This window comes from Arachis hypogaea, chromosome 17 (genome assembly GCF_003086295.3).
Source record: "Arachis hypogaea cultivar Tifrunner chromosome 17, arahy.Tifrunner.gnm2.J5K5, whole genome shotgun sequence".
NCBI classification, from domain to species: domain Eukaryota; kingdom Viridiplantae; phylum Streptophyta; class Magnoliopsida; order Fabales; family Fabaceae; genus Arachis; species Arachis hypogaea.
Genome location: NC_092052.1, coordinates 103,926,754 through 103,944,504, shown reverse-complemented (window position 1 = coordinate 103,944,504; position 17,751 = coordinate 103,926,754). Strand labels below are relative to the sequence as shown.

Genomic DNA, 17,751 nt, shown 5'->3' with positions numbered 1-17,751 from the left:
ATTATCAAGTGTCTCTGGGTCCATTAGCTCAGGAACATAGAAGTCAGGATCAAGGTGAACTCGGATGGGTTGGTTATCCTTATCCCACAATGAAATAAAAAAAAATGCCAAAACCGACATACCTAAATTAAACAGATGCCCCTCTACCAATAAAATAGAAAGTTCTAATATGTTCAAATGAGGAGTCAGTTATGAGCAACTGATAATTCTTTCTTATCACCTCCAGCACTAAACAATTATCTAACTCGTCAATGACATAGAACATTGGCCCCAATTGTTCCCCATGAGTTGAAACAAAATTTGGGGGAAGAGCTCTGTCACCCTATATTCAAAGTTCTTCCCAAAGTTAATTCATGTGTAACAAAACATGCTAAAAAAGCTTCACATAATTTTAACTAATTATTTAGCAAAGATCCTCTTTTTTAAATCTACCATTATTACCAACTGAGCAACACAAGAGAACAATAATCACGTAACTGAACTAACATTATAATGAGAAGAAAGCTTTAGCATAAATAAATGAGAAGATTCTAGTTCAGTAAATAGCTCAATGAATTTAAAAAAAAATATCCATAGAAAAGGGACAAAAGGGCAAAGCAATCACTCCCAGACATGCAGAAAATAGTAGATTTAACAAATTCAAGAACATATAGTCAAATCAGAAATCTAATTAATTGAGATTGATACCATTGTCCAAAACTGCACATTGGCCATTATGTTTCGTTACCTGCTTATCGAAAACGCGAAATCTAAAAACCAGCTCTTTTCCGCTGGGCCAATATACCTGTGTTGCTAAAAACATCCTATTAAAACATAATGGTACAATTAGAATTTAAGACTGAGACTTTTAATCAAGAAAACAACTAACTAAGTATACAAAAAAAATAAAAAATAAAAAACAGTAACACACTAAAAGCACATTAATGAAAAATAACCATGAGACAAAGTTGGAAAACTATTACACAACATATTTTACACATTACAACAACTTCTGAAATCTGGCCTACATATAGATGAGAAGCCAATAAAATTAAATTACAACATGAAAAATATCTTAGTAAGAATTAAAAAAAAAAACTATACATGCCATAACATCAATATCAATATTTAATTGACATTAACATTTTCAAAAGTTAATCTGAAATATATTGAATGAAAAAATAAATGAGATTTCAATCAAATTGAAAATGAAACAAAGAAAACATCTTGTCTAATGCTCAGCACCATACCTGTTTGGATCTTTTCTATTGGCATTCATGGCCATTGAGACTTATCAAATAGAGAGACTTGCAATAAAGATTCAGGAAGAAAGAATAGATATTGTCTCCTACTGCAAAAGAGAGCATCATAATAAAGTCAATCCTAATAGGATTTCAACAAATTCAAGAAAAAACAGCTGATAAAACTGAATCGAGACAAATAAAGAACAAATCTAAAAAACGAACAGCAACCATTCATAAACAAAAGATGAAATAGACGAAAAAAAATATTGTTATTAATTCCAGCAAAACAAATGTCTCAATGAAACTAAACTTTTTTAAGCAGCACGTAAAAGAGGACTAGAAGTAAACATGTACTTTCACTTATCATCAAAAAATAAATATTATAAACCACATAAAAGAGAACAAATTCAACATAATTTATATAAAACAATCATCTCACTAGAAAAAATTTAACCTATCATCGTAGTATTTGATTTGATTCTCATAACACAGTGTTCATTCTTTAGCAATCAAAGGCCACAAAAAAGAATCGAAACAAAAGGTTCCAATTAATCTTTTTACAAGTAGAACAAAATTTCAAGCCAAAACTATTTATAACTAAAAATCAATAAAACAAAAGGTAATAATACAAACAAAAATCTGAAAAAAATTCACAAACAGAACAAAATTTCAACCCAAATCTATCCGTGTTTTAAAAAAAACCACATGAACATCATGCTCAGGATATTCTACAAAATACAATCATAAACTTCCATTATGATTTTTCACATTTCAGGTAGCCTTTTCTAAATATGAAAAACCTTCTATTTAAATTTATATTTCAGTTCAAAACGAAAACAAAATAAAATAAACTCAATATGAGTCCAGAAAGTAAATTTCTAAATACAAACACAAAAAATAAACATTTTCTGCAAGGAAATATATTTTTTATGTATATAATAAATTAGCACTCAGCCTGTCAACAAAATTATAGTTTTATGTAATTCAATACACATCCAAAAAAATCCTAAAAAAACCACAATTGATAAATAAATGTAACCATATACTAATAGATTGCGATTAAAATAACAGTAATTTACAACACATAATTTTATATAGAAGGAGAAAAATTTTAAAAAGGCAAAAAAGCTAAATTTGATTGTCAATTTCTTTTCGTGCAAAAAATTCAGATAAAGATAAATACCAAAAATGTTTATGATACCATAATCCAAATTTTTTTAAAAAATTATATATGGAGAGCAAGATTTATCCAATACATTATCAAATAAATAAATTAATATAAGAGAAAGAAATTACTGAAACCACTCATGTTAATAATTTACATTATATTATGTAACCTTAAATGTAGCTTCTAATTAAGTTGATTAACAAAAGTAGCAGCTACCCACGTGTCACAACCTGCGAACAGGAAGCATAAAAAAAAGGACTTAATAAGAATCAGATGTTGGAGATATCCAAGTATCACAGATCAGTAGTTTTGGAAATCAAAAATTTCTTTCTTTCATTTTAAATCGGAGAAGAACGTCTCCTTGAATGATACATGCATGCCAGTAGCAAAAGAAAAAAAGTGAAGAGAAGATTATGTTGGGACTGCAACAGTTAGGGCAAAAGGTTAAATTGTTATTCTATTATCAGAAAGTTTACCTGTTCAAAGGAATGGAGACGCGGAGAGGACTGGAGCTGATGACAAACTTGTATCTTGTAGGATTATTTGAGGTTTAACGATGCAAAAAGTAGGACGGTGTCTTTCTGGATTGAGTGAGCTGAGACCCCAGAGGGAGAGGATGCACAGTGAGGACGTTAGGTCTTCTTTCTGACCTTTTTTTTTCTTCGCGTGTGTGTGTTTTGTTTGTGAACTTTCTTTTTTTATTGTGTGTCTGTGTGGGGGTAGGGAGGGGGGTGGGAGAAACCAGAGACACCCTTGGTCTTCTAATCTTAACTTCTTAACGTTAAAGAAGTAAAAATATTAATAGAAGATATAAGATTACAATTAAAATAATCTAGATAATTCATTAAAAATAAATGACACTAAAAGAACGGTTATGAGAAATGAATAATTAGACAATACAATTAATTTAACAATTAATAATCAGAAAATTTTTTAATACTTAAGAAAGCTAAAAATAACTAAATATTGAGAAAAATATATGGTAAATATAATTTTTTCTATTCATTTAAGAACTTTTGAAATCAATAAATTTTATATGTCCCAAAGTTTAACTAATTTTTACAATTTTTTGTATTTTTATTTTCCATTGATAATTAGAGAAAGAAATGATGGAAAATGACAAAAAAAAAAAGAAAGAAATAATTACTTAACAAAAAATGTAGGCAATATAAAACAGATTAACATACAAATTAAAAAATATAAGTAAAAAAATAAGTAAGAATGTATTTTTTTTTAATAAAAAAATATGGTTCTTCCTGTTAAATATGAAACTTGTTAAAAGAAAAGTTAATTATTGTTAATAATGTTATGAGTAAAAATTTTTTTTAGTAATAAAATCTCCCAACCAATTTTTTAAAATAATATTTCCTTTTTTCTTATATAGAGAGAATCAATAACTTTTATAACATTAAAAAAAAGTCAACTTTCTGTAGATATTAATTGTTTATATATACTGTAGAATAAAGTTTTTAATTAACCCACAAACCAAGAAAAAAAAAGAAGAAAATTAAATATTAAATTTAAAAATTATCTTCAAGTACAAAATGAAATCTAAAACGGCTATCAAATTAACATGACATTTGAAAACTTAAAATATCCATTTCTCCAAAAATAATTTTATAAATAAATTGAATCCTGTAAGAAGTAAAATTATAATTTAGCCTAAAGAAAATATATAGTTATAATAATAGTATAGGAATTAGGAATATAAAAAAAAAATCATCAAACCATGTTAAACAAAATCATTAAGTACAAACCGGTTTAAAAGAAGCCTAACTTTCAAAATTATCTGAACATAAAATAGGAATGTTTCCTTTAATATCAGAAACGATAGCGAATACCCATTTCAGCATCCATAACAACGCAATCTTAAACTAACCCAAGGAATCAGTGAGAGTAAAGTTGCTCCAATCTTTTGTATCATAAATTAGAATTTATAATTGAAACAGTTAACGGAAAAAGTAAAACAGTTCTGGTCATGAAAGGGGAAAAAGATCATCTAAAATGTGGAGCATCGGAAAACTGGAAAAGTAAATTTCTAATCACCTTTGAAATTGTAAGTTTTATTATTTTTGAGCCCTAGTATCTTATTTCAAGGTGATTAAAGACTTACTTCATCACTTTACCTCATTGTCACTCAGCTCTATAACATGCGGTTGATATGGTGTCGCTGGCTCGACCTGCTATGCTACAGAGATCCTAAATCCATTCGATTCAGCTGGCTTAGACACCCCATTACTCTTCAATGCAAACTTTAATAGTTGTTCTGCCTTAGACACACCATCATTCTTATGTACAAAGTCTATTAATTATTCTAGCTTAGACACAACACCATTTTTATATGGAAAGCCTATTAGTTTCTCTGGCTGCTGTTGATGATTTTCTGCGAAGACAGACATACTACTGAAGTATACAATGAATAAAACTTAATCAATTCTAATAGGCAGAATTAGTTTGATATGAAATAGTTATTCATAAGCAAATTCACATAGAGCTACAGACTCATTTATTTCATTTTCTTCTTTTACTGTCTAACCACACAAAAGCAACCTCATCTAGCCAGAAAATTAAATAGAGAGCATCACGGAACAGAACAAACCTGAACAAACTTAAAAAAACTTCTAGATATCACCGGACTCAATATAGCATCAGGAAGACTCAATCAGTCATCAGAACACGCAACTAACTCACAACCAGAAGGGAAAAAAAAGCATCAATCCAAAAAGAGAAATACTTTGCCACTTTGATAATATAAAAATAAAATTTTTTATTTTCTAAAATTAAAAAAACCATCTTACTTAACTTCGCCAAAAACCATATTCTCTGAACCCAAAAGCTGCTGCACAGTTAAAGAACGGGTAACTAAAAAAAGGCAACAAAACCAAATTTGACTCTCAATCACTTTGCATGTAAAATCTTTGGGGAAAAAATTAAATTAAATGTTAATGATAATTGCAAAATCAACATGGACCTCACATACAAATAAGAATCCCATTAGTTATCCCCACATAAACAAAAAAAGGAAAAGAAAAAACCAATATTTGAAAACATTAATTAGGGGTGCATACTTGAGTTCATATTTGCTTCCTTCAAAGCACACAAGTCACAATAATGCAATTAAAAGGAAGCACAAATACAAAGAGAGAGCTCAAGAAATAGATGATAGGCATAATATTGAATAAAAACATGGAAGAAGACACGGTTTGAATTCGAGGGATAGGGAGCCATTACCAATCGACAAAGAAGACGCTTGAAAAGATGATGATTGGACCTTTGTAGCTGCAACCGCCGTTGCCGAGGAAGTGGGATGCGATTCCTCAGTTGCCTTGAAGCAAGCCGCCGGCATAATATGCATTACGGAAATGAGAATTTGGGAGACAGGGAGAGCGATAAACAGGGCATGAATGGCCAGGGATTATCCGGAGCAGTAGGAGTGAGTTGGCTATCTATGAAAAAAAAAGAAGGGGAAGGTTGGATTTAGGGTTTCAAAAGAAAAACAGAGAGGACGGCAAGCGTTGAAGCGAAAGAGAGATAACAGAGGGAAAAGATGAGGGAAGAATGCAAGGATATACTTAAACTCAATTAAGAAGGTGCAAACATACAGTTTTGCATATCCTTTAAGTCCTTAAGCAAGTGCTCTGTCATAAAACTTTTGCACACGCCTACGACTTATAAATCTGTCACCTATCTGCAAACATAAAATAGGTAATATGACATCTAGTTAAGATAGCATATCGGGAAAAACAAAAAATAATTTAAACTTTAAACAAAACCTCATCAATTATATCAAAATAAAAAAGCAGCAGCTCACACCATTAAGAGTCCGAGGTTAAGGAATCACTTTCAAATAAAAAAGTACTAACCAAAAGGTCCCAAGGAGAGCAAATAGCTACAGCCACAGCTACAGGAAGATTCTGACCCTCCTCACCAAGATACTTTACCTGAAAATAATTTTTCAAATCAAACAGTGGAGTGCAGAAACCAGCTTCTTCCCACAAATAACACAATGTAGAATAAATCAATCATAATGTAAACTCCGACATGAATAGTAATTCAAAAGTAGATAGAGTATGTATCAATGATCATAGCATAGCATAACAACAATCTAAAATTTTGAGCATGATCACCCTAACCAATTTGATAAAGTAGGAATTATCAGGATAGGTCATAGTTTGGAAGAAATATGGACCAAGTTGAAAAGCAAGAAATATCAACAGTAATTCAATTGCTCCTAGATCTTTGGTATAAATGGCACTAGAAGATGCATGTCATTATTTGAAATTTCTACGTTTAGAAATGTTAACAACACTTTTTCACTTCCTCTACTGAGTAAACAGATATTTTTCTGATACCTAACCTCACCCCCATCACGATCGTCACTGCTGCCACAGTATCACATCTTGTTCGTCTTGTTCAAATGCTGCTTATCCTTCTCAGTCTGGTCCGCCAACACCACCGTAGACTTCTTCCTATTCCGATCCGACCCTTTCTTCACCGGAATTACAGAGAGAGTGAGAAGAGATCTGTCATTGACAGGGCACCGAATCGAAGTCAGTTTCACAAAAAGGAAAGTAGGGAGAAACGTTGATGCTTCACCAGTATGTGGAATGCCCTAACCTCAGCTCCACCACCACCGTGGCTATTGCCACAGTACGACATCTTCTTCCTCTTGTTCAAATTCAGCTTATGCTTCTCCTTCTGCTCCGCCGGCACCACCGGAGACTTGTTCCTCTTCCGATCGGACTCTATCTTCGCTCGAATTCCAGAGAGAGTGAGAAGGGATATGTGACTGAGAAGGCTCCGATGAGAATCAGTTTGACGAAGAAAACAGATAGTGAGCAAGAGAAAATGCCTTCCCAATGGAACACCCCTATTCCCCAATCAGATTCATCCTAACTCCATCGTGCGGTCCACATCTATTGATCTAATCCATCCGGTATCAGAGAAATTTTTAACATTTTTTTATGAAAAATATCTATCTCTACACTATTAAAGTGTTAAGATACATAACTATGCTAATTAAATCAATAAACTAATAGAAGCAACTAAGCATTTGATTAGTGATGATAAAATCGAAAAAAAATGGATGAAAAAAATATGTTTTTACTTACTTTTTAGTGGAGTTGATAAATTTCTAATAATAAAAATAAAAATTACTAAAAAATTCATTATAATATATTTTTTAGGAGTTTAAATTTATATTTATAATTTTTTTAAATATATATTTTCACATGATAAATAAATAAAAAATACCTTTAACCAATTTTACTTAACAACATCTTTTTATATATGAGATATCTAAATCTAAATATAAAATTATAACACAATTAAAAAAAATACATTTTTTAAATGATTTTGGGGTTCATTATTTAAATTATTCTATACATCTTAATCACTTATAAGAAAACAAATATATATATATATATATATATATATATATATATATATATATATATATATATATATATACCAAAAAAAAGAGCAGGTCTATATATAAGAACCATGCTTTATTCAAAAACACATAGAAACATACTCACAGATACAAATTTAAGCATAAGAAAAAGAACAATAAGTTTCATAAAGATCACAACTCCATAAAATGAGTTGATAATTACATACCAAAATAGATCTGTTGACAACATACTTTACCAATATTCCAAACACTTAACACAAATAAGCAAAATTCTAACAACTCTTTAAAGGCTTATATATATATATATATAACAAATGATTAGCCACTACACTCATCCATCCTTTCAACAGCGTCGCCAGTATTTTCACATTGTCCAAAGGCACTCTGAAGCTCTTCCCTAATAGTGAGAGGTCGATGATTCCCAACTAAATTGGAACCTTGTGAGGATGAGATTCTTGCATGAAAATCATGGTTAACAGTCTACAAAGAACACAGCAAAATATAAGAAGAAGGAATGCAGAACCCAAAAAAAAAATTAACATGAGAAAGAAATCAGGTATGATAAAAATTTGCATATACATATTACTGCAAACACAGTTTACTAACAGATAAAGAATCAAATTCCATTAGATCAAGAAATACCCAACAATTCCAGTTCAGAACAGAAATCGGTGAAGGCTGATGCACTGGAGGACTTGAGCTCGACGAACATTGAATGCTTGCATTGGAGTGAAACTCAACTGGATTCTTAAACTCGAAAGGAAAATGAGGAACAAATGGATCCAGATGAAATTTCTAAATGGAACAAGAGAGGAATAACATCAATAACAATTAACACATCACGCATGAAAGAACAGAAAATAATATACCCAAATGAGGTTAACTTGATCAGAAACAAAGTGTGCTAACTCAACATCAGATTTACATATTAATATTATCACCTGCTGTTGATTATCAAGAGTGGAGTCCTCCAAAAACCTGACAATATCAATATCATCACATATTGCACGAACAACATGAAGAGATGTATTCAGTTCATATCCAATGGGTCTAGGATCCACTATGAAGACAATTTTCTTCTTCATCAACTGAGAAATCATGCTATTCGGAACAATGTAATCATCCTTTGAATAAGGAAAAAAAAAAGAATAGGTATATTAGGAAAATTCACATACCTGAACCATAAACACTAAAGTGAAAACAAGGACAATTAAATTAAATTAAAACCAAAATGATTACTTGGGAGGAATTTCCTTCGTCCATCAGAAATTCTGAGCAACTCGCTTTGAGTTTTGCATCACCTCATCATCCTCAAGTATGAAAATATTGCTGCCATTTGAATGGGAAACAATAATTTTGATGCGATACCTAAATAATGTAAACAAAAGCAAAATATACACTCAGAAACAGATGCAGAAGAAGCAACAAAGCAAAAAGAAAACTGGTACCAAAAAACACCGAGAGATAAAATACATACCTTCTTATGGCATCAACACACTCAACTCTACACAGATAACAATAAAATAAATTTCCAACATGAGAAACAGGTGCATTACACAAACAGCAGTAGTACCACCACTTCTGATGTTTCAGCACATCAATAATCTCACCGATCAAGAAACAAATCTGATCCTGTAGAGAAACAGTAATTGGTATATTATGATACATGTTTTATCATACTACACATGTTGAAACACAGTTCAGAGGGTTGAGAACATAAGCATAAATACTAACATTTCTTGATGCAGAAAAATATATTTTAGCACAAAGAATGTCAGCAAGCATCTCTTTAATGCTATGCAGTTGTATTGGAACACCAGATATGACTTGGTTGTCATAACTTCTAAGCTGTCCACACCGAGAGAAGTCTTCAAGTATTGGGCTAAAGGCCGAATCAGAACTAACATCCTTAAAATTTGGAAACAAAACATGAATTACAAAAGGAAGCCAACTTTGTAAAGTATGAGGCAAAATCATGTTGGCATGTAAAGGATAGCATTCAAAAGAACAGCCAAAGAATTAGAAACTGGTGATCAAGAAACTATATCTAAAAATGATTCCTCTAATTCATTAGTATCTAACTTAAAGAGATCGTACTAACCTTGATGCACTGATCAGACTGAAGTTTGTTGAAAAAACGTGCATCACTAATGACATTGATGATTTTAAAGGTACCACAATAACCGAGACTGTTAATCCACTTTGCTTGAACTTTGAAAACAATCTCTTTCCCAATGAGTTGATGAAAAAACTGTGGACAGTATGGGTGCTCAATTTTCTGACATAGATATTGAAAAATGATCACTAATTAATGGATGAAATTGAAGAATAAGAAATACTTATTGATAAAGTATACAAAAATAAAACTTAAGAACATTAACCATACCTCCATTTCATCTTCTAACAACAAAAACACATCAGAACAGGTTCTCCCTAATAGCTTAGTGGCTGCACTGTCTAACAAGACAAACATTCCACAAGAAGTACCATCTTCAACAAGTATCTTAATCCTGTAACTATAACCAAGAAAGTAAACATCAGATTAATCTATTTGTGAGTCTCACAAGAAGGTGATAAGTGAAGCTGACTTATATTATTGAATCATAACAGATGGAAAAAATTTTCTAAATCATAAACTGGATTTACCTGGTCAAAAAATGCTAGACCTCTCTGCCGCACAGCTGACAATGAAACACATTATCATCACCAACAATTGGATGACCACAAACACAAGAAAAGACCCACCACTCTGGATTTTCAACAATCTCTTTAATTTTTTCAACCACAAAGAATTGTCCATCCTATTAAAATAAAAAATTTATGAATTGAATGCACAAGGCCTGTCTAGAATATGGAAAAATCAATTAACATGAGTACTTCTTACATAGCACTAGAACATGTTAAAAACCTAATAGTACACACCTCATTGTTTCCCTTAAGATTAGCAATAGTCCGTATTAGCTTCCAGTCAAAAGATTCATCATCGATTACACATACTAAATCCCCATTCTCATCACTACACAGTCTACTGAAATGGTGGCTTGCGATATGGTATCTATGAAAAAAAATAATATTACAGTAAAACAATTTCAAGAAAACAGCTAGAGAGAGAGAAAGAGAGAGAGAGAGAGAGAGAGAGAGAGAGAGAGAGAGGAACAGAGTGAGTGAGTGAGCAATATAGAGAAAGAGAGAGAGTGAGAAACTGAGCAATAGAGAGACAGAGTGAGCAAGTGAGGAATGGAGAGAAAGGCAGAAATTGTCAGTTCATTGGGACAAAATTTCATGACTTTGAATGGAACTAACTCATTCAGAAAATTCACTGTTTCCTGCATATCACGGTTGATTGAAACCCGAGAAACATTGATCACATTTTGGAGACTAACTTTATCTACAAATCACGAAACACAATAAGAAGAAAGTAAGTCACAAAGAAACAATTCATTGGTAAACAAAAATATATAAACAAATCAAACTCAGAAATATGTGCAACATGGACAACTTTTCACCTCCATTGACTTGGATCTTGAAAGATTCTAGAATAAGAACTGGTGCTCTCTGATACTTTTTCAAACTATTGATGTCCATAAGAGCAGAACAGTCACCAACAAGAATACAGGGGATTTTCTTCCTGGGTAATCATTATAAAAAATGAGCAACAACAATAGAATAATCCAACAATAATAAAAAATATGAAAAACAGGCATAACATAATTTAAAAATAGAATAAAAAACAGAAAGGGAAGGGATACCCATCAGCAAAAACTTCAAGGACAATAACTCTCAATATCTTTCCATTAAACTCAACATCAATTTTCCTTTTCAATCCGCACAGGACCCCAACAAAATCTGTTTAGTCATAATATAGCAGAAAAGATTAAACCACGGGATACAATACCACAAGACATTTCATTCAGCTGTTATTAATCTCACTTTAAAACACCTTTATTCCAGGTCAAGTTTGAAAAAGGGAAACTTACCTATTAAGTACTCATAATGAGTGCGCTTTTGAAGAATCTCGTCCATAGAGGTTAAATTTAAACCAGGATTAGGTACGTCTCTATTTGCAGCTGCAACAACAGAGGTACTACACTTGAAAAGGATGCGGAATGATGTCTTGTAACTCTAACCAATCCACCATTAGGTATCACTGTGAAGTCAGAAATAATGAATACATTTCCTTCTTTTAACTGATGAATAAAAGTTGTGATCAAATCATGGTCAACAGTTGCTTGGACCTTGTCGTGCTGCAAATATCATATCACCATTTCTAAATATCATACCATGACACATTACACCCTAAAACTGATCACATAAACAATTTAGTTAAGTAAAAACTGAGTTTTTGATAGCACACGGGCAGACACACACACACACACACAGAGTTTTTAAAATAGACATACTCACCTGCTTATCCATCAACACCACATGTAACAGTTTCTGCATATTTTCATTAACAATGCTAGCATCTTTCCAAATGGTCAAGATCTTAGCCTCAATACTCCAAGTTTCCTTCCATGGAGAGATTTTCTGAACAGGATCAATAGTAAGACTCATCTTATCTTATCAATAAATAAATAGTAAAGATCAAAGAATGTGGATGAAAAAAACAAATTAAAGAACAAAATAGCAGCAACAGAAAACTGTGTGGGATCTGAGATTTATCTCAATAGAAAAGAATGCAAGAGAAAAAAGACAAGTAAGGAACAAGTGATAGCTCTTGAAAAATCAACACAATACTCCATCACCTCATTACTACTTATACCAGAGGAATGAGCAAGTTTGTAAGGCAAAGCTTGTAGAATACGTTTCTCTTAGACTCCTTGGCTAGATTGATTGATTGATTGACATATGACATTCAATGTGTCCATAGGTAATTAAATTAGATTTACCCATACCTCTATATAATATAGATATCTCATATCAACTTATCTATGAATCTATATAAATCTATCTATCTATCTATAAATCTATAAATCTATAAAGAAACCATACCTAGTGATTGATCCTATCTTTGACTATATAATAATACTATTCCCAATAAGTATGACTGTTGAAATAGAAGACATGTAAACTTATTGCCCATCAGAAACATAGATCCCATTATTGAAACTGAAAATTGATAATCAACTCTTGAGCCGAATCATTAAATCAAGAAGAGCACAATAAGAAACTAAGAAGTTAGCTCAGATAAAGAACAGCAAAAATATTTTTTCCAAACCAAAAAATTAAACCTACAAAATGAAACCAAATTAGCACTGAATTAGAGAATCTACAAAATTAACTAACAGATCCAAAGTACAACCATGAATAATTAATGACATCAAACACAAAAATAACACAAGAAAAAACCTTCTCCAAACTTAAAAATGAAACGAACAAAAATTTTTACCGCCGCACGGACATGCGGATGATTCAAACGGCAACGAGAACCATAGCCACAGAATCCAGTCCTCAAATAGTAGATACAATAAGACTCATCAAACCTTTGGCAAACCCATCAGCAACAGAAGAAGCCTCACCTTTGCAAAGGAGCCAATTTTTTTCATTTTTGGAGAACCCATGATAAACGTTAGATTCTGCGGGAAACCCATTAATCAGTTTGGGAAATAATAACCCATGATAAATGTTAGGTAACGTGCTTCAAGCTTTGTGACAACTATGAAAATCTGATTTTGGGATAATTAGAAGAGACAGAAGCCCCTTGATTGATGAACAGCATCCATCGCGACTCTCATCGAATCATACAACCAACAAACAAAATCGATTACCTCAAGAGAACGGTTCCGAGCTCTGGGTACTTGGCTTTCTGATTCTGGAGAGGACGAGTGCGAGGGAGTGATTGTTCAGCTGACAGAAACAAATTCTGGTTTCATAGTGAGAAAGAAAAGGAGAGGAAGGGACCCGTAAATTAACAAAATTAAGAAAAGGGACAACATGACTTATGTGTTAATGGGAGTATGGCACCCTTGAATTGACATTTTCTTGCAAAAAAAGAAAATTAAAAAAACTGATAAGATATATATCTTTTAATAACAATTAAATTTAATGTTAGGTTGAATATATTTAAAAATAGTCATGAAAACCACTTTATTAACCAGTATCTATCTTTTTTTTTCATTTATCATTTCTTTTCATATTGATTAATAATAAATTAATTATTTCATGGGTTTATTTGAAACTGGTAAAATAAACGCATATTATTTTTTTGTAATTAAAAAGGGATTTGATTAAATACATAAAAAAAATAAAGAGATATATATTTTTTAATAACAATTAAATTTAACTTTAGGTTGAATACATTTAAAAATCGTAATGAAAACCAATGTATTAAAAAGTATCTATATTTTTTTCACAATTATCATTTCTTTTTTAATACTGATTAATAATTGATTAATTATTGCACCAGTTTATTTGAAACTCATAAAATAAACAGATTTTTTTTGCTATAATTAAAAAAGGAATTTCATTAAATATATAAATATCATAGATATATCGACATTAGAATTGAGAAAAGACTAACATTATATTACAAATCAAACAACAATTTAAAATAGTATCTGAGCATATTACACTAAAAATCATCAAGATGATGCACAATAACAACTTAAAGTACTATCTTAACATACATATTAAACTAAAAAGCATCTAGATCTTCCACAGCTTCATGATCGCTTCCACATTGGCTAAAAGCATCTTCAACTTCAGGCATAGAATCAACCAAAACATGAATCTGAACAAAATTGAAATCCTCTCAGTTATTGATATTTTTAAATACTAATAATTGAACAAATTACAAAAACTATGCAACCAAACCTTATGCTCATTCATCTCAGCAGCAGCCTCAAAAACATTAATAACAGAGGCATCATCCCAAATTTGTTGAACAATATATACAGATCGATTCATCTCAACCCACAGGCCTAGCATCAACCATGAATACAACTTTTTTGTGCAAAAGACTTGAAATGAGTTTCAATGGAACAACTTTGCAATAAGATCCCTAAAAACAAGAAAAAAAGTTAAAAAATAGCATAATAATAATTTAGGCTTTCGTTAGGAATGTCAATAAATACAAACTAACTGTATCTATATCTATATACTAATTAAAACCACAGCTGGATAACAACCTGATTCAACTCTGGGTGATTATCCAAAAAGGTAGAGCATCTTGTCTTTATCAGTTGCACAACCTCACGATCTTTAAGAACAAATATATTGTTGCCATTTGCATGAGAAACTACAATCTTCAAGCAGAATCTTGAAAACCAGGAAAAAACAAGGAAATTTTGAGTTAACATGAAATAATAATCAGTTAGGAAAACAGAATAAAACTGAAGAACAAAATACCTTGGGACAGCATCAATGCATTGAAGCTGACATAGATCACAGGATAAAATTTGTTTATTAGCTGACACAAGAGAACCACACAAACAAGTTGAGAACCACCACTTATGATTCTTGAAAACAGATGATATAGTTCCCAGAATAAAAACAAAACCACCCTGCCAGCAAAGAAAAAATTAATACAGCATTTCAAATTTCAAATAATTTACAAAACTATCAATTACTGACTTTTTAGCATATCATGTAACAAGAATAACAAAAACAAAGAACCAAGAGATTTTATCACAAATGAGAAAAAAAATATACATTCTCAACATCAGAATAGCAGCGATTGGGTGAAATAAGATCAGTAATAATATCTTCAATAGTTTCTGATTGAATAGAATTATCACACACTACTTGAGTCTTGTAATCTTCCCCACTTCCATACTGCAAATAGGCATCGTAGATTGGTGGAAAAATCGGATCATGAAGCCTTGCCTGGGATAATTTGGTTAGAATAAGTATCGAATGCATTGATTCAGAAAAAAGAAAAATGCATGAACATGTTGTAACATAGAGTGAGAAATCATACATTCATATAATCATCAGTTGTAGCTGGTTCAGAATTATCACTAAAGACATTTACAATTTTAAAGGACCCGGAGTAATCTGGATCAACTGCAGAAAGGATTTCAACCTTGAAAACTTTATCCTCTCCAACAACATCACCAAACATTTGTGGAGAATATGACCGACAGACCTTGGGAGTTTAATATAAAAGAATCAATAAACTTGAACAAAAAAAATATAATAAATATTAAATGAGGTTCAATATGAAAGAATTCGTACTGCAAGCACACTAGGATCAACAGGGAATTCTTCGTCTATCCTGAGAAATGCTTCAGAACAGGTTTTTCCAAATAGTTTTGTTGCCGCATTATCAAGCAGAACAAACAAAACATCACACCCAGCATGGTGAATCTTTACCTGAATCCTATACCTAACACAATTAACAACCAAGAATGATAACTAAAACCAAGAAATTAAACCTGCTTAACAACACATAAAGTGAAGCATAACAGAGAACCAACCAAAAATCCAAAAGATTGAGAATTAATCTATTACATAGTAGAGTTACATATGAACCTTACTTGAGCATAACATGCTCAACACATGAACCACAAGCATCACAAAGGTAGAGATCCTCATGGTCAACAACAGCATGACCACATACACATGAGTAGTACCACCAATCTGGTTCATCCATAACTTCCTTAATTGTCCCAATTACAAAGTAATGAGCATCCTGTAAAATTATAAAAACAATGATATAAACCCAACACACATGTTTAAGAAATTGAAGTTTAAGTATTAAATGGAGAGTTTGCCAATCTAAAATAGTACCCCGTTATCTACATCAAGATCTTGAATATTACTGATCTCTTTGGGATTGAAATAATCACCATCAACTTTAGAAATTAAGTATCCAAGGTCATTGGTCACAAGTCTTGAGAATCCATAACTGGCTACACTAAATCTACATAAAAGACACAATAACTAATCTTCATAACACAAAACATATACATGAATACCAACAAAATAATCAAAGCAGCTTGTAGCTCTACAATACTCTTACCAAAACTAACCTGCTTAGGAACTCAACAGACTTAGGAATGTCTGGATTAATGAATAACCTAGAGACATTGATCACATTCTGTAGAATTACTCCACCTGCATGCAAGAATCCTACTCTATTAGCCTCAAACCATATTAAAATTAAAAGATCAGATATCAGAAAAGTAAATATTAGAGTAAAAATTCCCTGAATATGCCTGAAACTAACCTTCAATTGGTTTGATTTTAAAAGACTCGAGGACAATCAGCGGAGATCTTGGATATTTTTGTAAGTTTTCATATTCCAAAAGATCACAAGCATTTCCAAACACATTGCATTGGACCTTTTTCCTAGAGAAATAACTTTCAAAAGATCAAAAGGATGTAACTATATATTTATTGTTATAAACATAAAGCCTGGAACAAAAAAAAATTGAATGAATAGAAGATAACTACTGATATGGGAGAAAGTCAAAGACATATTACCCATGAGTAAAAACTTCTAGCACAACTGCTTTGATGAGCTTCCCATATGATGCTACATCTCTTTCTTTTCGAACACCAGTAATGATCCCAACAAAGTCTAATAATTAGATTGAAATATATACAAATTTGAATCAGGAAGCACACTTGTTAAAACAGAATACTATGATCCTAAAAGGGTAGAGCAAGAAACTTGTACAAACCAATGAGGAAATTGTGGTCCTTTGTCATTTGATCAATTTCATCTATTGATGTAAAACACAACCCGGAATGAGGTATCCTTGGAGAGACCACAGAAACAACAGAGGTCTTGTATTGGAACAAAAGTCTGAACCGATGTTTGATCACTCTGTTCAAACCAGTGTTTGGCAAAACTGTAAAATGGGTCATCAAATACAGATCACCTTCATTTAGAGACACAGCAAACTTTGATATAAGCTGATCTCTAATCGTAGCTTGGATCTTGTGTAACTGCAATTGAAAAAAAAAATGGTTAATATTTTGAATTTATTAACAAATTTTAG

At 31.6% G+C, this 17,751-nt stretch overlaps 1 protein-coding gene and 1 long non-coding RNA gene across 2 annotated transcripts; both read right to left on the bottom strand.

Annotated features, from left to right (window-relative positions):
- Nucleotides 1–14,629: 14,629 nt before the first annotated feature.
- Nucleotides 14,630–15,884, bottom strand: LOC112762417 (uncharacterized). Its single transcript, XM_029294362.2, has 5 exons — nucleotides 15,723–15,884; nucleotides 15,455–15,628; nucleotides 15,152–15,306; nucleotides 14,932–15,061; nucleotides 14,630–14,804 (listed from the first exon to the last, which is right to left on the bottom strand). The coding sequence occupies exons 1-5, from the start codon at nucleotides 15,864–15,866 to the stop codon at nucleotides 14,712–14,714; spliced, it is 696 nt and encodes a 231-aa protein (XP_029150195.2). The 5' UTR covers nucleotides 15,867–15,884; the 3' UTR covers nucleotides 14,630–14,711.
- A 649-nt stretch (nucleotides 15,885–16,533) lies between these two features.
- LOC140180831 (uncharacterized) lies at nucleotides 16,534–17,328 on the bottom strand. Its single transcript, XR_011874825.1, has 4 exons — nucleotides 17,231–17,328; nucleotides 16,974–17,095; nucleotides 16,777–16,861; nucleotides 16,534–16,667 (listed from the first exon to the last, which is right to left on the bottom strand). It is a non-coding gene; the product is annotated as an uncharacterized lncRNA (long non-coding RNA).
- Nucleotides 17,329–17,751: the final 423 nt, after the last annotated feature.

Bases quoted from the DNA above. Each gene is read 5' to 3' on its own strand.
- LOC112762417 (XM_029294362.2), bottom strand. From the start codon at position 15,866: ATGTTTGGTGATGTTGTTGGAGAGGATAAAGTTTTCAAGGTTGAAATC. The intron at 15,062-15,151 runs GTATTTTGTTCT...CTGGTTTTCAAG, and splicing joins TGCATTGATGCTGTCCCAAG to ATTCTGCTTGAAGATTGTAG. The intron at 14,805-14,931 runs GTTGTTATCCAG...TCTTGTTTTTAG, and splicing joins ATCACCCAGAGTTGAATCAG to GGATCTTATTGCAAAGTTGT.